This window comes from Doryrhamphus excisus, linkage group LG8 (assembly GCF_037039965.1).
Source record: "Doryrhamphus excisus strain RoL-2023G ecotype Guam linkage group LG8, RoL_Dexc_Guam_v1.1, whole genome shotgun sequence".
Classification (NCBI taxonomy): Eukaryota; Metazoa; Chordata; class Actinopteri; order Syngnathiformes; family Syngnathidae; genus Doryrhamphus; species Doryrhamphus excisus.
Window position 1 is genome coordinate 12,567,411 of NC_136364.1, and position 25,440 is coordinate 12,592,850.

A 25,440-nucleotide genomic window follows, 5' to 3' on the forward strand; every position below is an offset into this window, starting at 1 on the left:
GAGGAAACCGGAGTACCCGGAGAAAACCCACACATGCACGGGGAGAACATGCAAACTCCACACAGAGATTGCCGAGGGTGGGATTGAACTCAGGTCTCCTAGCTGTGAGGTCTGCGCGCTAACCACTCGACCGCTATCCACTTTTATTTTACAATCTATAATTGTTTTCAACAGACGATCTTGGGGAAAAAAAGATGCCAATTGCTTATGTTTAGTTTTAAGTGGCTGAAGTCAAAGTTGAAAAAAGCACATCAGTCAGAAAGGAAGGCGTGTAGTCTACCTGGGTGGCGCTACTCCTTATTCTCGGAACCATAAAATATTACGTCATCCCTTTCACTGCTGGATAAAATAGCATGAATGTGCTGAACAGAGAGTAGAACCACATTGTGGTTTGTTTAAAACCGGCTTTGCAACATTGCAACTGAAACCAGTTCCCGAGGCTGGGATCCTCCCACAGTACTGTACGAGACTGTACGGGCCTTTCAGCTTACGGACTTGGGCATGCACACACACAAACACTCACACACTCATTTCCCCGTGCTTACACCGATCGATGCAGCTATGAAGAAGAACCCCGCTGATGATTGGGATTAGACCGTGACTGTTAACGGTTTTTGTGTGAAGCGCATGACGGCTCTCATGGATTCCCCCGAAACATCCAATGGACTACTTAAGCACTTCAAGAAGGAGGATTTTGAGACGGACTGGATTAAAGTGTCAGAAGGCAAATTTGGTCAAGTGTACCAAGTCAAGGTGAAACTATGGCGGGAGAAGTGTGCCCTTAAAGTTGTGGACACGCACACCTACAGGTGGGAAAATGATCTCATTAAAAAGGATCTCATGGTTTGCAGAGAATGGTGGCACTCTTCACTGACTTCATTTTTTTATGTTACAGCAGAATAATGGAAGAAGCATCCGGCATAGCGAAAGTGAAATTCAAGTACATAGTATCTGTCTATGGTCTGTGCACTGAATCACCCGCTATTGTAATGGAGTACATGAGTAATGGATCGCTGAACAATCTCCTAAGTAGTCTCAATCTGATGTGGCCCAAGAAGTTCCAGATGATTCACGAGGCCTCCATGGGCATGAATTTCCTCCACAGCCTCCAACCCCCACTACTCCATCTGAACCTGAAGACAGCCAACATCCTACTGGATGATCATCTCCATGTCAAGGTCAGTGGCTTGCGGAGATATGGACATGTACAGTATAAGTACGGGTCGTGCTGCAAATGCTCTGGAAGACATTCTAACATCATCAAAGTTTTATAACCATTTGACAAATGGTCAGTGACTGATGTTGCTAAGTCCAGCCCGTGCGAATGAAAAGATGTTTTGCCTGGCGTTTTTTCCAACAAATTTTGTTCAAATGCACAAAATGTGCTTCTACCAAATTTGGTGGAGATTTTGCTCAACACCATAAAGTTACAATGGGTTTTTGTAAAGAAGAAATTTAGTTCAGATCCCACTAATATATACCGTATTTTCTGGACTATAAGTCGCTCTGGAGTATAAGTCGCACAAGGCCAAAAATGCATAATTAGGCAGAAAAAAACATACATAAGTCGCACAAGACCAAAAATGCATAATTAGGTTGAAAAAAACACACAAGTCGCACTGGAGTATAAGTCGCACAAGGACAAAAATGCATAATTAGGCAGAAAAAAACATACATAAGTCGCACAAGACCAAAAATGCATAATTAGGTTGAAAAAAACACACAAGTCGCACTGGAGTATAAGTCGCACAAGGACAAAAATACATAATTACGTGGAAAAGAACATACATAAGTCGCACTGGAGCATTATTCGCACAAGGCCAAAAATGCATAAACATATATAAGTCGCACTGGAGTATAAGTCACACAAGGACAAAAATGCATAATTACATGGAAAAGAACATACATAAGTTGCACTGGAGCATTAGTCACACAAGGCCAAAAATGCATATTTAGGTAGAAAAAAACATACACAAGTCGCACTGGAGTATAAGTTTCATTTTTTGCGGGTAAATTATTTTCCAAACTACTTGACCAAAACAGACACATCCTTTTGGGAGGCAAATTCTAACAATAAAAGAATAGAGAACAGGCTGAATAGATGTAAGATATGCTAACACAATGCTTATTCAGCTACACAAAAAATAAACATGAACAGAAAAGGTGTCCAGTGTTTATGTAACATAAACAGTTTTTTCATTTATAAGTCGCTCTGGAGTATAAGTCGCAGGAACAGCCAACCTATGAAAAAAAGTGCAACTTATAGTCCGGAAAATATAGAGTTTAATATTGGCACCATTTGGTTTATTTGTTAAAAAAATAATAGCACATACAACATAATAGGGGGGCATATTTGGACACATTTGCTTTTTGTTTGGAGCAGTTCGGGAGCTTGTTTACACATTTTTTGGTGAGTCCAAAGTGCGGCCTGGGGTCCATATGTGGACCACTGCACATTTTGAAATTACAATTTAACAAGAAAACTATCAAAGAAAACTATCAAAAACAAACAAAATAAAAGTTTCATCTTTTGTGCAATGATTTGGTCTTACTGCAGATTTCAGACTTCGGTTTAATCCACTGGGAAGAAGGAGCGGACAAGAGGCCATTCATAGAACACCTAATAGCGAGAGGGAATATCAACTATATTCCTCCTGAGGCCTTCAGTCAGAACTGCAGTCCTCCAGGACCTTCCTACGATGTTTACAGGTGCCTCATAAATGACTATATTGCACAGCAGCATCCGCAGGATTCACTCAGGTTTCCTTTGACAGACTCATTTCCTCTCGGAGTTCTGTTCTGTGCAAACCGATGAAAGCTGTGAATTAAAACTCTATTTTCTCTAACGCTTCATCTACAGCTTTGGGATTGTAATCTGGGAGATTCTGACACAACAGAAACCTTACACGGGTAAGAATAAATTAAATGTACTTTTCAAAGTCATACACTCAGATGAAAAGCTGTCAGCTAATTCCAACAAATGATACTTTTATGATGAACATATGCACTGACGTCTGTCTTGTGGATGCAGGGAACAGTATGACCACCGTACTCTTACATGTATCACATGGCAGGAGACCCCGTGTGGAGATCCTGCCTGAACACAGGCCACGGGAGTGTGATCAGATGATGGGCATCATGCAGCAGTGCTGGGATCAGGAGCACCACAAGAGGCCGCAGTTCTCGGGTACGAGAGAATCCAAGAAAATATCATTGATCTGGGTTATGCTAATCCTGTGAGTCCCACCTGAATCCCGATTGACCCAAGATTTGAGAACATTCTCTGCTTCTTCCAACTAACACAACCCTATCCATTCACACACACACACACTCTCTACCTATACACACTTAATTGAACTCACTTTCCAGCACATCAGTCTGTCCATTCACATATACTCATTAGGTAGAACGTCTGTCCATTCACATATCCACTTCATGTAAACATCCATTACTTGCGTGGCACACATAACATAAACATCACCTCCGTATATTTACATTGTGTCAACAGTCACATATCCACTTCATGTAAACAACTGTCTATCCATTCACGACACAATGCAAACAGTCTGCTCATTCACATATGCAGTATTGCAGTATAATGTAACCATGTGTCTCTCTACTCGTACACAGTTACCCCTACCACCAGATACACACATAATACAGCATAAACATCACCGCTATACATTTACATAGAGTAAACAGTCGGTCCATTCACATATCCATTTCATGTCAACATTGGTTTACGTCTGTAAAGAGTTTATTCATTCACTTATACGCTGAATGTAGACATTGGTTTTATATACCGTATTATCTGGACTATAAGTCGCTCCAACAATGCAATGCATTCACATAGAAACTTGAACGGGACCTTTAAGGTGCTTTTTCCCCTTTTCTGACCTACACATGTAGTTAGAATGTTGTATTCTGGTGTTAAACCATGCCAAAGTTTAAAACAGACAGTTTCGCAGCAGCAAAAAAATCCAAAGAAATACAGTTGAATAGGTGCAGATTCTGGAAGTACTATAAACCTTTTTGTAGCTGCTCAATAGGAGTCCACAACTCAATACAAAGGGCAGAAAAATGAGCATAATAGGTCCACTTAAGTATAATTAGCCGATCCATATCCACACATGAATATTGTATATATGGTGTGTTCATGGACATTACCTGCAATTCATGGAAGAAATGTCTCTCGAGTTACATGCACACTTTATCTAAGCATCAGTCTCTACAGTCACACAATCAACAGTCCATTGGTCTGTTCATTTGTGCACACACCAAGTATATACTTATCAGTGTGTCCATGTAAACCATGTCTGTACATTTACATACTGTATAATAGAAGAAATATCTCCAGTCATACACTTTAAGTATTTAAACAAAAAATCCTACGGACCTTGGGTACAGACAGACAGACAAGGTGACAAAAAATAATAATTCCCTCATGTGTTGCTATGAGAAGGAACAGTATCATCAGTTATTGCTGATAAAAGTCAAGGGTGTAATAAGGACACCTCCTGTTATCAAGGTACCACTATTGGAATCACATTTAATAAAAAAAGAATGCTTCACTTTGTGTATGGCATTCCAACAGGATTATATAAGTACCGTACGTGCAAAGACTGGCATCTCTACCATTACCTACCAAGAAGATATGACAGAAGACGGAAGACTTGGCTGCATCAGCAGTGATTGTCATGCTTTGGATTGCTTTGTTGCTGTATAATCACTGCTTGTAACAACAATCATATTTTCTCACATACGCTATTCATACTCAGCAGCTAATACGGTCCGTGGACATTAACCCGGAAGTCATGTTTGGCGATACGTTCTGGAATGTTTCTGCAATGCTTATAGTGAGAAGATACTAACTTTTGTCGGTAAATGAACTACTGCTGACTGTGACCGCTGTTGTTGTTGTTGCAGAAACTGTGAAGAAAACAGAAGCCCTGAGCGAAATCTTGAAGATCCCTGAATCGATGCAAAGTCAGAACAACATTGTAAATGGACACCGATTGGAACACCAATGTCCAGCTTTCACCGTTTATGAAGTAAATTCTGTTTGCTAAATATACAAATGGAAGAGGTAACATTTAAAAATGACCACCCTTGGCTTTTAAGGAGGATTTAAGTAGAGCTTCAAAATGGTACAAAAATAGAAATGGGCAATCATGGCTCAGTTGGTAGAGCAGTCGTCCCTCATTTTGAGGGTTGTGGGTTCGATCCTCCTGTGATTGTGTCAAAGGGCAGGAATTTAACCCCAGTTACCCAGTAGGTTAACGTGCCAACAGTGTGAAAGACCATTACCATTCAGAGTAAGCAGTTTGTTGTAAACAAGACTAAAACCTTTAAAGGCCAAAATCTTGTCAAAAAGGTGGATCTCTTGATGGCAAACGGTACAAAAAGCTTTTGCTATTTTGTTGAGCTGCAGAAACGTCTTCAAAGATCCTGAGGGATATGGAACAAAAAAGTCAATTGGTAAACCCCAAAAAAGCCCTGGCCGGGAAGATCCGTTTGTCAAGACTTAGGAGGTGTCACATGTTTGGCCCAAATTAAAGTCGGTACTGGTCCAGAGTGCAGTTCAGTAACCATCAGACGCCATCTGCAAAACAAGGGTTTAAGAAAGTCTTCTTTAAGGCTACAAAATTGTTCAGAGCACCAAAGGTGAGACATGGTCCTGATGGTTTCCAATCCTACTGGCGGGACAAGGAGATTCCACATGGTTTCAGTGGAGGGGCCGCCATCATGATCTGGGTTACTTTTTCTTTCAATTTCACCAATTCAGCTTGTGCAGGGGCGTCAAACGGTCAATGGCTATAAGGAGATGTTTGGATAGCATGGCCAAAGGGGAGTTTTTTGGGGAGTTATTGTCTTCAAATTTTGATCAGCTGAAGAACCTATTTCAGTTTAATATATTAGATAGTTTGTTTATTATTAATCGTCATGAGGCACTATGAGGTTTATAATGTTTTCTTTTCTTTTTCTTTTGCATCTTAGATGTCTTCGCCTCAGATGTTGGACCTTCTTCCAGGTAAACACATATGGTGTACTCTCCAAGCAGCCAGCAGGTCTGTCTTAATCAATGCATGCATTTTACGCAAGCATAAAAGGAGCCTTTATCTCAAGTCTTACAGAAACAGTTCATACGCAATCTCACTGGTCCAGTTTTGCAGACATGTCTGTCATTTTGCTGATTATGCCGTAAAACTCAACTCGTCTTTGCTATCATTCCACAGACAAACATTCCAGCAAGGATGGCGTGCTCTCTCTCCTCCTACAGAAGGACTTTGGTAGTTTCAGGTCATCGGTAAGGCGAGAGCATGTGTGCACGCAGTTTACAGGCAGCAAGAGTCTGCTACACTACACGGTGGCCAGTGGGGATAAAACGAGCGTGGAGCACGTCCTCGGTCTGGGGGCTGACGTCAACTGTTCCATGACGAGAGGCTACACGCCGCTGATCGTTGCAGTCCTCAACAGGTCTGTCCTTACCCACATAAATGTATCAACACTCACATATCAGCCAGCATTTAGAGTAGTCTGTGCTGTATCGCAGTATAGACTTACTAGCCACTGAAAAGGAGTCATCACGTAGCCATTATTGGCCAAACAGCTGGCAACACAAGTGATGTCAAGACGCTAAATGCAAGCATCGTGGTGCTAACAGCATGCGGCATGCTAGCAGCACTGGAGGAGATGGTTCATTGAGATACATGAATTCCAACATGTACAGTGACACTGTGAAGAAGAACCTGATCCCCTCCTTTGGGAAACTAATATAACAACTTTCAGAAAATCGTGTATTTTTCTTCAATAATTCAACTTTATTTTGATAATTATCATAAAATTATTTTTTTCAAGAATCATTTTTTTTCTTAATATTTTGACTTTTTCTTGTAAAATTACTGAACATTTTTCAATATTTTCAACTGTGCTGCGGGCCCCCCAAAAAAGTTGGAAATGGGCCCCGGGCCGCACCGTGGACACCCCTGCTCTACGTTTCATTTCTATAATAATTGCCCTAAAGAAATAAAAACACATGTTGTGAAATGTAATGGATTTCTTAAATTAAATAGAATACATCTGCCAGGTGAACAATGACATTTGTAGTCAGTTTCCAAGTTACCGTTTCAATCTCGTGTCTTAATCTGAGAAGCCTAAAGAAGCGTGGTTAGACTCCCTACACTCTTTTTCCCACAGACTTAACGACATTGTCTCCTTATTGCTGGACCATGGCGCCGACCCCGACCAGGGAGACGAGGACCAGTGGACCGCCATTCATTTTGCGGCGCAGAATGGCGATGACAGGACCGTACGCATCCTACTGGACAAAGGGGCCGTGGCGGATGCCCGTGAAAAGTCAGGATGGATGCCCCTCCACCTAGCATGCCAGAATGGCCATGAGTCTGTCGTCCGCCTGCTGCTGACACGGCTGTCCGTCAAGGCGATCGGGGAAAGGGAGGATGTGCAGGAGAGGACGGCACTCCACTTGGCCGCCGCTTACGGACACGTGAATATCGCCAAGCTGCTCCTGTCCCAGGGAGCCGATCCCAACGCCACCGACGCCTCCCTCTCCACTCCTCTCCACTTGTCAGCCAACGCGGGGCATAACAGGATAGTGCGGCAGTTGATGAAGGATGGGGCTGAGGTTGAGCGAGTGGACAGACGAGGCTACGTCCCGCTTCACCTGGCGGCGCTGAAGGGCCACACCGGCATATGCAGGCAGCTGCTCTCCAACAAGGCCAGCCCAGACGCCAAAACGCACCAGGGCTGGACACCCATGCACCTGGCCGCCATCAAGAGACACGAAACCACCGTGATGGAGCTGAAAAGCCTGGGCGCCAGCGTCAACGTTCCAGGTGAAAACGGATGGACGGCGCTCCACCTCGCCTGCCATCAGAACGAGCCCCAACTGGTGGCCAAGCTCCTGGCGGCCCATTCCGACACCAACGTGGTGGAGGACAGCGAGCAGTGGACGCCGTTACACATGGCCTGTGCCAGTCTCAGCTTCCCAAGTGTCCTCCACTTGATTTCCTACCAGGCTGATGTGAATGCTGTCAGCACAGCAAAGGCAACACCTTTGCACCTGGCGGCCCAGCAGGGCAACGTGCCCATCGTGAAGGCGCTGCTGCTCAACGGTGCTGATGCAACCATGCTAGACTGCTCTGGATCGGCACCCATCGATGTCGCCAAGAGGCATGGGAAATGTGAAGTGGCGCAACTGCTAGAGAGACAATTTGAAGCCTTTTGCTAAACTAAAACTAAAAAATGCTACACCATTCCAGGCCCCATACAGTATGTTTATGAAGGCTACGCAATACAAAATATTTCACCCCTCGGATCAACGCGGGAAAAATTGTGACTAAAGAAAGCAAATTCCTCAGGTAAAACGAATTATTTTCTTTAGAAATCGTCTTCCAGCAGAGGATGATTCCATCGCTGTAAAAAACGTTAAAATTGTGTCCTGCATGATCATTCTTTCTGTCACCACAAAGTATGCACTGCTATTTCAGTCTTCCAGCTACCTGAATAAGACACTTTTTGGAACTCTTTTATACAATTTAACTCATTTTTCTTTCTTTAAAAAAAAATATTTATATTTTTATATACATTTTGCAAAAGTTGTTTTACATTAAATTATTTAATTCCAATTTCAATTCTTGCCTTTGCGATTTATTTATACAGCCCTTGAAAACCTCAATAAAATATGATATAGTGTTAATAGAAATCTCCGAACAAAACAAAACAATAAATTAGATGCCTAACAACAAAACACAAATAATTGTGAAGCAGTTTTTTGGTTGGCTAAAATATTGCCTCGGTTTGCATACATTTTCCAGCGAGTGTGTTTTTGTGTTATGAATTCACTGCCTGAGTCCAACTACGTTCTTATTGTATTTTCCTCACAAAATGTCTTGTTAGCATCTTGCTAATACACGGACACAGGGACCCCAAGTCTGCTCCTAACTAAAACAGTAGCATCGATGAAGACACAGTTGAATTCCGTTGTACAGTATTAAAGATCAGGAGATGTCTGGCCAGTAGCCGTCCAGGTTAATGTTAAGTCAGCGTCCGCCAACCCTGCCTTTAAACCCCAGTTTCATCGAACATAATGTATGTTGTAATATTATGTCAATCAGCTGCCATTTAACAGCTCATATATCGGTGAAATAGCACCACTGATATGGGTATCCATATGGGCCGATACTTTGCTTTAAAATGCCAATCCCCTCCGCCAATCAGCAACACCCCCGCTGCAGCATTCAGAAATAAACATGTCTGCTGTATGTGGGACTTCCTGTCTTTGCACCCTGCAAAACGTGCCTCAGAAAATGTCTCACTTTTAGTTAGGCGCTTTGAAAAGCTTTAGATTGGTACTGCATTCATAGCCAATAGTACATTTAAACATTTACACTGCATGTACTCTATGTGATCGGTATTGGTATCAGCTGATTTCACTCATGCATTATCGGGATCGGTATCGGCAACATAAAACCCTGATCAGAACATCCCGACCGGATACCTACACCCCTCTGTAGTTGAGTAAACAAACCCACCCGGCCACAATGGGAAAATACATTATGGGATTTTAATGATGGGCAAAGTGCAAGCAGCTATATTGCTCCATCAGACTTTTATTACATTAAATAGGTATCGTTTTATTATATATTTTATGTCCAAAATTCTAATGTTACATTGGCTGGCCATTATTTGCACAACTCATAGTCTTTTGGCAGAACTTTTCTAATTAAAAAGTGCTCCAACGGCCGGCGTCACGGTAAAAGTGACGGTGGGAGATAACGGCCGTGATTAGTCCATCGCTGCATAAAGAGAGCGACGCCTCCCGCAAATGCGCCTGCACGCTCATTTAGCGCAGTGACACCTTATTAAATTGGAATGAAATGCACAGAGAGTGGAGAAGTGTTGACCTGTACATTCTATTTCCACACATTGGGAATCGAGCCACAGCCAACGACACTCAAAGCGGCTTTGTGATGTCTTTCTTCTGAATGACAGCGATTGCTCTTTCTATCGCAGTTATTTTGTGCTTTGGAGTTTTTCCAGAACACCTTAATCACCTCAATGTGCGCGACAGAACCCCCCCCCCCCACACACACACAATTTACAATGAACCGCAGTTCAACACCATCTTACACTAAGTGGAACTGATTAGCTGCCATTCTCTCGATTGTAATCCTTTATAAACTCAATAAATAAATCCACACTGCCTCCTTTCTAGTTTTTTTGACAGCCATCAGAGAGTCGCTGCCTCAGAATTAGATGAGCAAGGCGCTGATTTATGCTGTCGTCGGAGAAAAGGATGTGTTGACCTTGCACTTGCCGTAATTTATCCCTGAGACTTGAAGGAGCATTATGAAAAGAAGTTTTACGGCATGTTTTATAGAAGGAAGTGCCCATTAGGGGACAGCTTGCCGTCTTAAAAGTTGCATATAAACCACGTTGCGACTGGCGTGCATGGTAAACAGCAGTTTAAACAGGTGACACATGTCTGAGGAATCAATGCAGGTGGTGTCATTGTCTCGCCTGCTTAACAACATTTTTGTCCTTCCACCAGTCAAATATTCGCTGTGCTCATTGTTGGGATTCCAGACGTTCAACGATGAAACTCACCTCTCCTGACAACGTTTAATCAGCTTCATCAATGGCGTGCAGATCGGGTGATGCATCGGAGCCACCAATTGAGTTATAGCACATAAACTTCATTTTATTGTGCAGCAAAGGAGGAAGAAGAAGTGCAGTAAAGATGGCCGCTTGGTACCACAAACACAAGGAAACCAATGTTTGTATTATTATTAGGTTCGATTTTAATTCTGTAAAATATACATTGTAAGGACACTTGGATACTGTAGACGAGTATCCGTTATGAATTAAGCATTTTTGCCGAGTACGAGCATGAAACAAGTACTGCTTGTTGCTATCTGTAATCGTGATTAAGGAAAATCCTCATTATGTATTCACACTTTATGCTCTGTGATTGGCAGGTCACACAGTGATTGATACCGTATCGATTCAAATGTCAAAAGGTAACCAAATGAAATGTTTTTTTTAAGTTAAGACTCATGCGGTTGTGTTTTGGATGAAGTGAAGGGCTTTAAAAACCTCCAAGGGTAACCTATTAAAAACGACTTACAATAATCCAGCCTGGAGGTCACACAAGCATGAGCTAGCTTTTCTGATAGTGGCAGGAAATTCAGATTTTTGTTTTATGTTTCGCAGATTTAAAAAAAAAAACTGTTCTTGACTCTTGTCATATTTAGGAACTTAAAGAAGGTTCCTGATGCCAAGATTCCTGACTGTGCCGTCAGGGGTGATTGCAAGACCTTCTCTAATGGTTATCTCATTTGCAACCTTGTTTCTTATTTTATTTGCAACCTTGTTTCTTATTTTATTTGCAACCTTGTTTCTTATTTTATTTGCAACCTTGTTTCTGATTTGCTGGACACCAAGGACGATGATTCACTTTTATCAGAATTCGACTAATAAATTTGAGCTCATCCAACTCTTGATGTCTTCTGCATAGCAGTGGAAATTGATGGAGTGTTTTCTATGATGTTGCTGAAAGGGGACATGTAAAGGTGTGAACACCACAGATCGGAGCGCGGAACCCTGTGGGATGCCACGATTGTACAGTATATAGTATTCTTGTTGGTCAATTGTGTAGAATCCAAGATGTAATAAATCTAGTACTGACACAAAGCCGTTCTCTGAGGAGGCAGTGAGGAGGTAGTCGGTGACTTTTACGATGATTAGAATTTCACTGTATCCCTTTTAATCTGTAGGACACATTTGTGGTTGGAGGTTCACTCCATCACGGTTTACAACATACGTATATATGATATTATCGCTACCAATATTACGTATTATAAAAAGTATCCGTCTCATCCCTAATATTTTATCTTAATGTAGGTCAATGTTTGTGATAGTGTTTACCTGACTGCACACCACCGCACAATACTAATAAAGTGTTCAAAAGCACACATGCAACACATTCATACTGAGATAAGACTTGGTTGTTGATGTCCTTTGATGAAATTCATGTTTTCATGATACTTTGTGGCTTTCAAGGCACAAGCGGCCACTTTCTGACTCATCACATTTTCCCCGTGGTGTTTGCTTGTGATAAAAGTTGTATCATCAGATGTGCTGATATTGTAGATCAAATGAAGGAGAGATAAGAGTAGCACGAAATGAACTCTGAGGGTCATTGTGATTCTTGCAGCAAAGTGTGTCTTCTCCAGATAGGAGACATGCGAGCATCCCCACAGAGACCATGCTGCCAATCAGTACACAGTGTATTGCTTTCAAATATTGTAAAGTTAGGGAGTAAGTGTGTGCGCTGTGTCTGGGAGATAACTGTGACATCCACCATTAATCATTTCACAGGAATATGACAAGAACCAGGAAAGGGAGCTTGAAGGGATAATAAGAGCACACTGGAGAAAACAAGGCTCTTCACAGGCTACACTTCAATAGCACTGAGAATCTTTAGGGGTTTTTTTTCAACTCCTCAAGGAAATAATGCAGGATGGAGGATGTGTGTGTGTGTGTGTGTGTGTGTGTGAGCGCACTGTGTAAGTACATTTTTAATTAACAAGCAACCCCTGCTCAAACACTTGCATTCATTGTAGCCTATGAAGAGCTGTCATTTGCACCACAGCGAAGATGAGCCTTCAGGACTCACAGGGTGTTCATTTTTTGCTGAGATGATGTTTGTTTTTTAATGTAAAAAAAAGTTTTCCATACAAGAAATACACAAATATAGTTAAAATAATAGCTTCACTCATCTGAGACGCAAACCAGACAGATTATATCATCACATATTCTGCTACACCCTTGAAAGATGAGAACGTGGTTGTGTATTTGTGTTTAAATTCATGATTGAGGTGATTATGACAGGATGATTAAACTGAATAACAATCAGGCATTCAAGCTTTTCCTCCGAGTAGGCCGCTGGAGTAATCACAATAATCATACTGCAGACTCGCAGGATTAAAGAATGTGTTATTTGCTGAAGACGCGCCGTAGAAATTAAACAGCCCTTTTTGGACAAATAACAACAACAAAGAAGTTATCATCATCATGTCATTTTCAGGTTTTTATCTCGGAGAGTTTGTGGGTTTGGCAATTATGGAAGACATTTAATTATGCAACATTCACAGCATGACTCGACTTCCAATCTTCACTGTTGGCCTGAACAAAATTAGTATTTGAAATACTTCTCACCTGCTTTTAGACGTGCGGCTTGAAATCCAGACTTGAAATCATTTTTATAAAACTATCGTATTTTCTGGAGTATAAGTCGCTCCGGAGTATAAGTCACACAAGGCCAAAAAGGCATTATTATATTCATTCATTCATTTTCTACCACTTTTCCTCACGAGTGTCGCGGGACGTGCTGGAGCCTATCCCAGCTGTCTTCGAGCAAGAGGCGGGCTACACCCTGGACTGGTCACCAGCCAATCACAGGGCACATATAGACAAACAACCATTCACACTCACATACATACCTATGGACAATTTGTTTTTGAATATATTTTATATTCTGCTATCATTTACCAGATTTCATTTCACAAAAAGTCCACATCATTTTTTACAGGTATTTTCCTTTTCTCGTCTGTGCATGTATACATTGTGTAACACATACACAACAACAGATATTTTTGTTTTGCTCTTGTCCATTTATGTGCCCATGAGTCCAAAACAAGAACACATTAACACGGATGCAAACATTCCCAAAACATGTATGTGATGTACAGAAATAATTCATGTTGTTATGTACATCATATCAAGTATTAAGTCTTATCGTAAACATGTCTACCTCTCCATGCCTAACAAGTGACAGTCATTAAGATTTAGGGCTTTACTTCCAAAGGCGTCAAGCTTTCACAAATAAATCAATACTTAGGCTTCTCCCAGCTCGGCAGCCTGATGTTGTCATGGCTTTCAGGGCTGGACAGAAGCGTACCAAGGATGTGAGGATATGAAAGGCCACAAAGGAGGATTTCAATGCACACTTCCATCCACTGGAAAAGAAGGACGCGTTTGTCGGCAGCATTTGAAGGTGGCGCCGCGTTCTTTTGAATTTCAACAGCTGCAGGCCCTACATTTAGATATGCCACTTCTTCATCAACTACTTTTTGTTCATTATTAAATCATTCAACCCTAGACATTTTTTTTAAAGTCCACAACCCCAACCCCCTGCCCCCCTTAGATTTTTACAGATTTTTCAAGGCACACAGAATGTTGCCTTTTTTGGGCTCTGTAGACATAGTGTATACCAAAAGTAAAGATTCCACTCATATATTTGTTTCTACGTTTTTTCCTTTCTTTAGTAATTAGTAGTAGAACATATAGTAATGGTAATGGTTTAATTTCATTTGAACATGCATCAGATTACAATTGAGTGCATCCCATAATCAGTTCACAGTTCCACATGTCCAAAAGAAGTAGGAAGAAGCAAAGCTTATTAAATCCTACCCCTCCATCTGGTACTTTTACAATCAATAACATTTGTTCACTTCCTGCTTTCGTAATATAATTTATTTAAATTTTTATTTACATACCGAAGTATGAGGTGATATGACCATACAATGCCATAATGGGTACGATAGTAACTGTCAATATAGAGATATATATAGCACTTCAAGACTGGTTATAGCACTTAACTTACATAGATAAGTTAAGTCAAATATCAGTTCTCAACAACAAAGGGAGAAAAAAGACTTTGTGAAAAGATTTCAAGCATAACTTTCACTTTGACTCAATATATTTTGCCAAAATGTTGAAACAACGATGCCACAACGTAAACAACACAAGCCTTTTCACTTCCTGGTTGCTGCTCCTTTAACAGGACAAATATTGCTTGCCAAAGAAAAATACACTTCTGCCAATTTGTGTCCATTTTGTTGGCTTAAAACTGCATCAAACATGTTTTCCTCTATTGTGGAGTTGCATCATCACCTCGAGTAGAGTGGTTAGCGTGCAAACCTCACAGCTTGGAGACCCAAGTTCAATCCCACCCTCGGCTATCTCTGTATGGAGTTTGCATGCGTGGGTTTTCTCCGGGGACTCCGGCTTCTATATCGTCTATATGTGCCCTGTGATTGGCTGGCCACCAGTCCAGGGTGTACCCCGCATCTCGCCCAAAGACAGCTGGGATAGGCTCCAGCACCCCCCACGACCCTTGTGAGGATAAGCGGTAGAAAATTAATTAATGGATAAATATGTTTTTGGGAGCGAATGACTTAAAGGGATAGTTTGGATCTTTTGCCATGAAGTTGTGCAACACAAACATAAACAAGATGGTCACGACTGTCCGTCACATTTTCAGAAGCTAAACTCTTTACTTCCAGTAAGTGGCCCCAGCAACTAAGTGGAAGTATGTTCTTCATTACGGATATCCAATCAGAACTGGACTCTTGGGACCAATCGAAGGGGTAAGTCACAGTTGATGTACTACACCGCTGATGGGGATGTCACACAACTTCATGTCAAGCAATCCCTTTAAGCTGTAAATGATGTGTTTTGTGAAATAGGTTGTTACAGGTCCGGAGAGATCGCAGCAGAGAAATGATCACAAACAACGACTGTATGTACATTAATGATATTTAATGGTAAAACACACAGCAGTTCACAACTTTTCCCATCATGAGTTATTATGCTAGACACAAGCTGTCACCCCCATGCCCCCACATAACACTCCAATCAACACAGTTCGAATCCAGAATAGCATACCTTACCGTTGACAGAGGGCGGAGAGCCAAAAACCCCGGTAGAGTAATCTGGAAACCGAAAGCTGGACACTCGTGCACAGTTCACAGCAGACTCTCACCGGGATTGAGAAAACAAATGCTTTATATGCTCGCTCGTGCGAAAACAGGTGGCCAGCCTGTCTCCGCAGGAGGGGAGTCATCGCCTCCATCCTCTGTCTCAGGCACCTCAAGGTAACATTTTTCTCACAACCTTCTAGTTCGTTTCTCACAACATTCACAACATTCTATATGGGCATAATATTTATCCCGTTGCCGGGACCAGTGAATATTTAAGTGTGTGAAGTCAAAACAAGTCAAAGCAAGTTACATAGCTGTAATAGCTGTAATAGCATAGACAAAGTTATATAGCTGCGAAGCAAGTTACATTCAAAAGTACAAAACAAGTGGTATAACCATTGGTATATAACCATGTGGTGGGTCAGCACAGGACAACACACCTAAAAATCTCTTCCTTCACTCCACCCTGTGGCCTGAGCTGAAACCACCACTTAATTGATAAACCGTTCAGGTAGATCATCTTCATTTTCAAACATCCAATTAACATAGGCATCCCCCTGGAGCAACAACACCATGATGTCATGATTCCCGTGTAACATGTGCCCAATAACAAACTGATACATAGAAATACGATCAGGAAACGTAAAATGCAGGGGGTCCGAACGCCTTGGCCACCAGGATGCATGATGACCCGGAGGGTCAGCTTCCACAAACATCTTTGTTATTTCCCTCCCAAACGGCCCCAAATCATCGTATAGTTCTATTTTCATAATTCAAGAAACTGCGTTATAAATGCGTCGCGACAACATAGCTCGGGTGCGTCTAATATACCAAAACATGCAGAAGTTAACCAACGTTAGTAAAGCTAAGCATATGATAAGAACCAATAATGGAGGGACTAAGTGTCGTCGTGCTGTTATCGACATTCCTGTAAATATATCCCACCAGTGATGAGCCGAAGATTGCTCAATTGTCCTGGTGGCATGTACCACCTCATTCCGGGCGATCATGGTGGACACCTGCAACCTGGACACATCTGTCAAATGAGTTTTCACAAGATGCTTAAGTGTCTCTGAACGGTTCAGTGCGCTGCTGAAGCGTGTCAGATCCACCTGCCAAGGCAGCGATAGGGCTTGCCATTGCACAGTAGACAGTCGGTTTGTCCAACTGAAATTTGTCAATCGAAACGATTGATTGTGCCAGGTAAACAGATGCACGTCCCATAAACATCCGGAAAACGGTGTCGTTGGCAACTGGGGATGTGGATTCACTGTTGCTACACAAATAGAGTGGGGCCCTACCTGATATAGCAAGTCCTCAGGCTTCTCCACATTCCAATCACACAGTGCCGTGTCATTCGTAAAACATGGGTCTCGATATATTTGCATTTGTAAGCATACAGTCCCCTTGTCCATTACGTCACAACCTTCCAGATCATAAGTCAGATTAGTCTGTGGACTAAACCAGTCCCCATGCGTTTTCAAGAAATAATAATGGTTTCCCACTATTAATGGAAAAATCCGATATCTGCATATGGTCATGGGTCGGGTTACGTTTACTTCCAACCACATCCCTTGACAGTGTGTTTCATTGCACTGAGTCAGGCTAGGTTTAACTTGTAACCATACGCGGTCCGATATGTTCCATAAGTGTCTCCACGGCTGCACTGCTGAGGAGGTCAATGTTCTCAACAGACGTTCTTGCTGAACTTTAGCATTAAGCATTTGCAAGTTACATTTGGTACTATTCAACGTTGCAACCTTGTGTAAAACTTCTGATGTTGCATCCCACATATCAACGTTCCAACCCAGAAATGTGTCTACTACATGAGCTCCCCCTTTCTGTATTTCTACAGTGGTAGGCATCCATTGTGCCACCCTGCGGAACCCATGAGCTGTCGCCTGACCTGTAGATGATAACATAGATCGTGTCACTTCCCCATCAATGGTGTTGAATATTCCTAACAAAGTTCCTGTTCCCCCTAACAGTGTATCATACCACGCTCGTTTGTTCCTTCGTGGCTTGCAGGTTGGTATCGATGGTAACCTTATCTCCCAATGAATCTCATTATGTGTCGCCTGGTAAGCCATGTGTGTGCATGATGTCACTATTGGCACTAACGTAGGGTGTGTCACCTGCTGATGTGGTGGTACTACCAAGATGACCCAGATTGTTGACCTGCGTCCCGTGATCTCAGTTGAGTTTGAAATCCAGATGTCAGTGTCGCCTGACGTTACCGTCCATTGAGTCCCCTTGGTCGATGAGCATGATACGTCCTCACGAAGTGTGAAGGGATATTCCGTCAGGAAGGGATTTCCCGTTAATCGACAGAGGCTTACTTCAGCTTCAATGGTAACGTTGCATCCCGTTCTCAGGATCATGGACCACGCATGTGGTCCTGGGTAGGGGTCGCAGTCCATGGTGATGTTTGCAGTCTGGCAGACGGACCACGCAGGGCAGCGGAAGTTATCCTGCGTGCGATTATTGGTGCTGTTCTTCCATCCCACTCGAACCACGCGAGGCAAGCGAGGAGCTCCTTCCACCGGTGTCACCCAAGAGTGGGCGTTCCTTGGGCTGCATGCAGGCAGGACAGCCAGGAGAGTGCCCCAACAACCGACATGGCCATCTCCTGGGTGGGACCCCATGGTACGATGATCCTCGGGCCCCTTCTGCCAGACGTCCCACCAGCAGCCTCAACATCCACACTCCAACGCTCGCCACCAGGCTGTGACTGAAAAACAAAACACATGCTCCTCCCAGTCCAATCATGGATATTTTCGGTCCCTTGAATTTAGCAGGATTGCCTGAAATTATCGTGGGCTCCGCCCTTGTATCAACTAAAGCTCTTACTTCCTGATCTGAGCTTTTCCAATGAATAATCATATTTACATGAGGCCTAGGGTCTTCTTGTGACCAGCGGGGTACAAATTTGGCCGCTGCCTCCGGGGCTTGACCCCCATCCTATTCAAACTTGGCTAAGGAGGGGTAAAGACCACCGCCTTCCGAAAAGGGGTTCTTATTCTGCCTCCCCTTCCGATTCTGTTTTTTGGCCTTACTCTTTTCTTTTCTTTCTTTGCGTGCTCGCTTTAATGCAGCTATTTGATGCTTTTCCCGTTCGCCTTCTGATGTAGTTGAGTCTGAATCGGAATCATCAGAGCTTCTAACAGGCACACCAACCTCCTCCTCCCTTGGTGGCGGATTGGCACGCATCCATTTACACAGTGCATCATACAACTGCTGACCTTGAGCATCGGTCACCCTTTCCTCAGCAGGGGGCATCGCTCTTTGTACGCGTCGCCGACGCTGTACAGGTCTAGCTACACGAAGCTCACCATCACCCTCCCCCTGCTCTGGGTCAGGATACAGATCAGGGAAAAACTTCTCCCAATCCTCCTCTCGATCCCAGGCATCGGGATTATCCTCCCCACTTATCACAAAAGCTCGTATTTTCACCTCATCACCCCTGAGATTTTTCCTCTGCTTGCGAGTAACATGCCTCGTGCTAGCAACAGCCTTCTCACACATCCGCTGTAAATTAGCTTTTTTGCACTCCAGCAATGTTATTTTGGTTTGTAACATCTGATTCTCTATTTTTACTCTATCAACTTGTTCTCTTAGTTTCAACGTTTCATGCTCCGGGCTAGTATATTTTTCTGGCTGAATTTTCCATGCCTGCGCGCATGCCCACATGCACTTAACAGCTCCTCCAAGCGGAGCTTTGGGTTTCACCACAACCCTAGGAACACCAGCGGTATTTTCTGTCCATGCTTCCGGACCAGAACTTCCCGCTTGCAACAACTTATCAGCTACCGTCTTAACAGCTCCTCCGAGCGGAGCTTTGGGTTTCACCACAACCCTAGGAACACCAGCGATATTTTCTGTCCATGCTTCCGGACCAGAACTCCCCGCTTGCAACAACTTATCAGCTACCGTCTTAACAGCTCCTCCAAGCGGAGCTTTGGGTTTCACCACAACCCTAGGAACACCAGCGGTATTTTCTGTCCATGCTTCCGGACCAGAACTCCCCGCTTGCAACAACTTATCAGCTACCGTCTTAACAGCTCCTCCAAGCGGAGCTTTGGGTTTCACCACAACCCTAGGAACACCAGCGGTATTTTCTGTCCATGCTTCCAGACCAGAACTCCCCGCTTGCAACAACTTATCAGCTACCGTCTTCCACGGCACTGCCCCCCACCCCGGAACAACTCTGCTCTCCGCGGCGGGACTATTTTCCTTTTTCCTAAACATTTCTCTCACTGAGTCTCTCCTTTTCAAAAAGTTCCAGGTTCGTGACGCCAAATGTTTTGTGAAATAGGTTGTTACAGGTCCGGAGAGATCGCAGCAGAGAAATGATCACAAACAACGACTGTATGTACATTAATGATATTTAATGGTAAAACACACAGCAGTTCACAACACTTCCCCTCAAGTTATTATGCTAGACACAAGCTGATCACCCCTATGCCCCCACATAACACTCCATCATGAGTTATGCTAGACACAAGCTGATCACCCCTATGCCCCCACACAACACTCCTTCATGAGTTATTATGCTAGACATAAGCTGTCACCCCTATGCCCCCACATAACACTCCAATCAACACAGTTCGAATCCAGAATAGCATACCTTACCGTTGACAGAGGGCGGAGAGCCAAAAACCCCGGTAGAGTAATCTGGAAACCGAAAGCTGGACACTCGTGCACAGTTCACAGCAGACTCTCACCGGGATTGAGAAAACAAATGCTTTATATGCTCGCTCGTGCGAAAACAGGTGGCCAGCCTGTCTCCGCAGGAGGGGAGTCATCGCCTCCATCCTCTGTCTCAGGCACCTCAAGGTAACATTTTTCTCACAACCTTCTAGTTCGTTTCTCACAACATTCACAACATTCTATATGGGCATAATATTTATCCCGTTGCCGGGACCAGTGAATATTTAAGTGTGTGAAGTCAAAACAAGTCAAAGCAAGTTACATAGCTGTAATAGCTGTAATAGCATAGACAAAGTTATATAGCTGCGAAGCAAGTTACATTCAAAAGTACAAAACAAGTGGTATAACCATTGGTATATAACCATGTGGTGGGTCAGCACAGGACAACACACCTAAAAATCTCTTCCTTCATGATGTCTAAAATGCAGATTAATAGCAAAAAGCTATGTTGCTGTATTGCAGGGAGAGCGATGCCTTGGAAATCATAGTATAACATCCCGACACGTCTCGACTGCAAATTGCCAGCAGGTCTGAACCCCACAGTGAATTAAAGAGCACTCAGATATGTATCGCTTTCATTTCCTCTCCACTTCCCTCTTCCCCCTCGGGCTTATAGGCAAAGCATTTACAACCCAACCTTCAACAGTAGATGTCTTTTTTTTTGCCCCTCAGATGGCCTCACATGCAGAAGCATCGGTTAGCGCTGTCACTGTTGCTCTTCTCCATGGAAAGTCATGCATGCCAGAATTACACAGCACGGGGAAGCCGTGGTGACACAGCGTAGCTCATTCTTCAGCTGTGCTGGGAGGACGGCTCCAAAAACAAACAACAAAAAAAAAAACAATCACGCCTTCCGTGTGGAACTTAACTGCCATGAAAACTATCTAATGTTAAAAAGCTAAAATTTAATATTGCATTTGAAGAACAAACACTTGTTGACTTGCGAGGTGACTTTTTGAGGCTCAGGATGTGATCAGTCAAACAGCAGCTGACGCGGCCATGTGGCCAACCTTTATGTGTGTGATCGTCAAAAGGCTCCTACTTTCTGGAAGTCCTGCTCGAGCTCCACCAATGTAAACTTACATTATAGGTAGGAGTGATATATGTTCTCTATATATGTTCTCTTGACAAAGTAAGTCAAATATGTTTGTTTTTTTAACCATCAGGACCATCAAGGTCATATTCTTTCTCATCCGGGATGAAAACTTTCTTCCACCTTTCAATGTCCCATGTTTGGTGACTATGTGCAGATCTCATAGATACCGTCTGATGGGTATTGGACTGCACTCGTCACCAGTAATAACCTTTATTTGGACCGAGGATCATCTTGTGACGGACAGCCAATTGGATCTTCCAGCTCAGGGCCGGTCATTTTTTGGGTCTACCGCTTAACGTTTTTGTTCCATATTTACAGAAGGTTCAAACGGCTGCCTTACCACGTCCAACCTCAACTGCAACGAGGTGCCGCTCATGAAGCTCAACAATTTGTTCAGAGAGAGAAAGCTTTTTTGCCTTTGCCACCAAGACATCATGACCGCATGAATACCTTGTAAGGCTTTCAAAGAACTTTTAATCAGTTCAATGCTTGCTTGCAATAAATTAGTACCTCAAAAATTTATTTGTCTCACTCCTATTTTCCGTATTTAAGATGGAACAATGCAAAATGTAATTTCTTGCAATTTTACCCACCTGTTTAAATCCGTTTTTAATATATAACTTTTTATACCTGCTGTGCCCCACCCCACTTTTAGCCTTGTTTTTAGCTTTGAATTAATGTATGGATATTGTATTTTAATGCATCGTTTACTCTGTTTTTACTCAACTCTATTTTTTTTCTTCACTGTAAAGTGTCTCTGAGTACTCTGAAAAGCTCTATACAAATAAAATTTATTATTATTTTTTTTTTCCAATCTTGATCAGGAGGGTATGACTGAAGTGCCTCTGACCATCTCTGCTGCAACTCCAGAGCCACAATATTATGAATATTTAATTTCTATAAATTTCAGGCGGAAGTCATTTGAAGACTCACTTAAAGTGGAAACAATGTTAAGATATAATATTTTTGTCATTTGACATTTTTTGTCATTCGGGGCAAATTAATGAGGATAATTAAAGTGTTATTTCTTTACAGTCAAAATACCAAGAGTAACGTGTTTTGGTGTCAAAGCATAGAACAGAGTCATGTGTATCAACATCAACCTGTCTTCCTTGTGCCTCGACTGCCATCTTGGCTGTGTCACCAATGAAATTTCTGCTCAAATCTCATTTCAATGCAGTGCTAAATTTCCCTTGATATTCTTCTGCAAGGCAGGAAAATGAATTAAGATTGCATTAGAGTCTTTCATTCATTTACAACCAATTGCCAAGCATAGACAAAATGCATATTAGATATTCAGTGTGTAATGTGTGTGTATCAGAATGAACAAGTAAAGCAACGTAATGCTTTATAAGCATACACAATGTTATCCCCATGACATCTTGGAATAATCGCCACAGATAGATTTCCCCAATCTATTCATTGCAGAAAAGAAGAACAATTGAATTACTCTTGTTGAAATTGCTTTCCTCTTGCTTTGTAGCTTGAAGGCTGAGTTTGGTACTTAGCTGTATCCGAAGAAGATGATGGAATTCTCTGAAATACAATCTGGTCTAACCTGTGAAAGGCAAAATGGTATTTATATCAGATTTTTAAGGACTTATTGCAAAAAATGTCCAAGTCCAAGATCCGCTATACTGTATGTCTGAAAGCTCTGCTGTTTTTGACGACCTACTGCTGAAATGTTGGTCAAAGATCTGCTGAAGTCTGATTTAAAAAAAAAATAGTCCATTCCTACGCACATTTCCCGTCCGACCCGCCACGTATACATGGACCCAAATATTCCAATTGCATTCGCTTTATTTGCTCAAAGGGAAAGAATGTAACCTTTGTATACACCTCATTCCGAAAGAAAAGTGCCAATCCGAATGAATATATAATGGGATTCACAGTTGTGGAATATTCCTTTTCCCAATCCGATTGAGGTATCTTGTACCCGCTCAAACGGAAAGTTGTCAGGGTGCGTTCTTCTTCGTGGTGTTTTTCTTCTTCTGTTGTTTATTGGCGGTTGGCAAGCAGCTTTTGTGTGCATTAGCGCCACCTGTGGAACAGAATCTAAACACTTCTATACTTTATTCAAAAGTCCAGTTTTATTAAAAAAGAAAATATATATCTATATAAAACATGTCCCGAGTTGAATTATAAAATATTAAGATTGAATTTGATCTTTTCCTGTTCAAGTACTTTCAGCGCATGCTCAGATATGACGTAACACGCAGCTCCAGACGTTTCAGTTTTAAAAATGGAGGCGAGCAATCGGAACTGGACTGCTGTGGAAAGTTTGTTTTTGATCCAAACTCATTTGAAGACTGAACGAAGGAAAAACTCGGAATAAGTGAAAGAAAAACTCGGTATCACGTGATGTTGATGTTTACGTTTATGCCCCATTGACTATTCTGTTTGATTATAGCGCCGCATGTAGACAAGAGATTGGAATATTCCTTTCCATGGGTAACACTGTTTTCGGAAAGGTCATTCGGAAAGATTCCATTGGGAAGGAGAAAAACTCCTCATGTAAACGTGGCTTATGATAGAGTTCAGTGGGTGTAAGTGTAAACAGAACCTACCGCGGCTGCCATTTCAATGGTCCTCAACCTTAAGAAAAGTACTTCAGAGAATTTGCTGCTAGAGGTGTTTAGATCTATGAATGGGGGGCTTCGACCACCGTCTTCAAATGCACTCGCTCATAATTGCTTTGCCTGAGTGTTGACAGAGCTCAGCGCTTATCTCGGCTAAAGATAGGGATGGAGGTATTGTTTGGGCCATAAACTGCCGCCAAGTAGCCGCCGCTTATTCATCTAAAACCCCCTTCAGAATAACATAATGGATGCAATACAAGTAGTGTAAGAATACTCACCTCTCGTTTTCCACCATCGCCTCTTTTCTGTGTAATGTGGGTTTCGGCAGCTCTTTTATTCCTTTGACCTTCCGTGCTTGGAAACGTGGTGCTACAAGTTGAGTAAATCTGCCTATTTTGTGATCCAGAATTTGGTTCTCTTTGGACGGTAAGCTTGTTGTCTGTGCTAAGCTGACATTACTGTATATACGCATATACGCTGCAGCTATTGGCAGGGTCCTCTAAGCATGTAGCAGATAAATCCTTTCCAAGATGAATGGAAAAGAACCAAATACCGATAACAATACCCATATCTTTTTAGAGCTATTCATTTTTAATTTAAACTAAGATTTAACCTGAGTGTGTGCACTCCTGGAGGTAAGAACGACTGAAATAAAGTTGGCTTTCTCCTTACCAAATATTCACGACATAAGTACAAACCTGGCTCCAAGAGGTTTATGGGAGAAAAGGTGTCCGTTGTGAGTGAAGTTTAATTAGGCCGTGTCTACACAATCACCGGTCACTGTTTTTGGGCCTTTCTCTCCCAAACAGTAATTAAGGGAGCTTTTTTAAGTCCTTAACTTGTCATTCATGTGCCTTTTCTGGTCCTGACACCTGACCAGGGGGGGGCTATGGCGCTTTGGCATGTCCTTGACAGAACTACCATCCACTTTATACACAATCGTTACTTTTATGCACATATACTTCTCCCTTTAAACTGTCTCAGTTTTATGACTATTCATAAAACTTTGACTTAATGCACGTCGAGCTTGAATCCCGGAGAGCACACACAGGTCGCAGAGGAGACGACAATTTCAATAATTAAGGAAACAATCCTACAATTATGAGTCAGACCTTTATATACTTCCCATTATCAATTCAAACAAAAGGTCCTCCTTGTATGCAAGGGTAGCGACTTCAATTGCAATCAAAATTAAATTAAATGGAATTATGAGAAGACGGCTGTCTTCTTTTGAGGTAGCATGGCTGTAGATCCAAGTTTTAGGAAT

General features: G+C 42.4%; 1 protein-coding gene across 1 annotated transcript; it reads left to right on the forward strand.

The window, feature by feature from the left end:
• The first annotated feature begins 516 nt into the window (after positions 1-516).
• ankk1 (ankyrin repeat and kinase domain containing 1) lies at positions 517-8,251 on the forward strand. Its single transcript, XM_058079989.2, has 9 exons — positions 517-809; positions 896-1,178; positions 2,558-2,709; positions 2,861-2,910; positions 3,032-3,187; positions 4,927-5,051; positions 5,998-6,031; positions 6,237-6,477; positions 7,198-8,251. The coding sequence occupies exons 1-9, from the start codon at positions 628-630 to the stop codon at positions 8,249-8,251; spliced, it is 2,277 nt and encodes a 758-aa protein (XP_057935972.2). The 5' UTR covers positions 517-627.
• Positions 8,252-25,440: the final 17,189 nt, after the last annotated feature.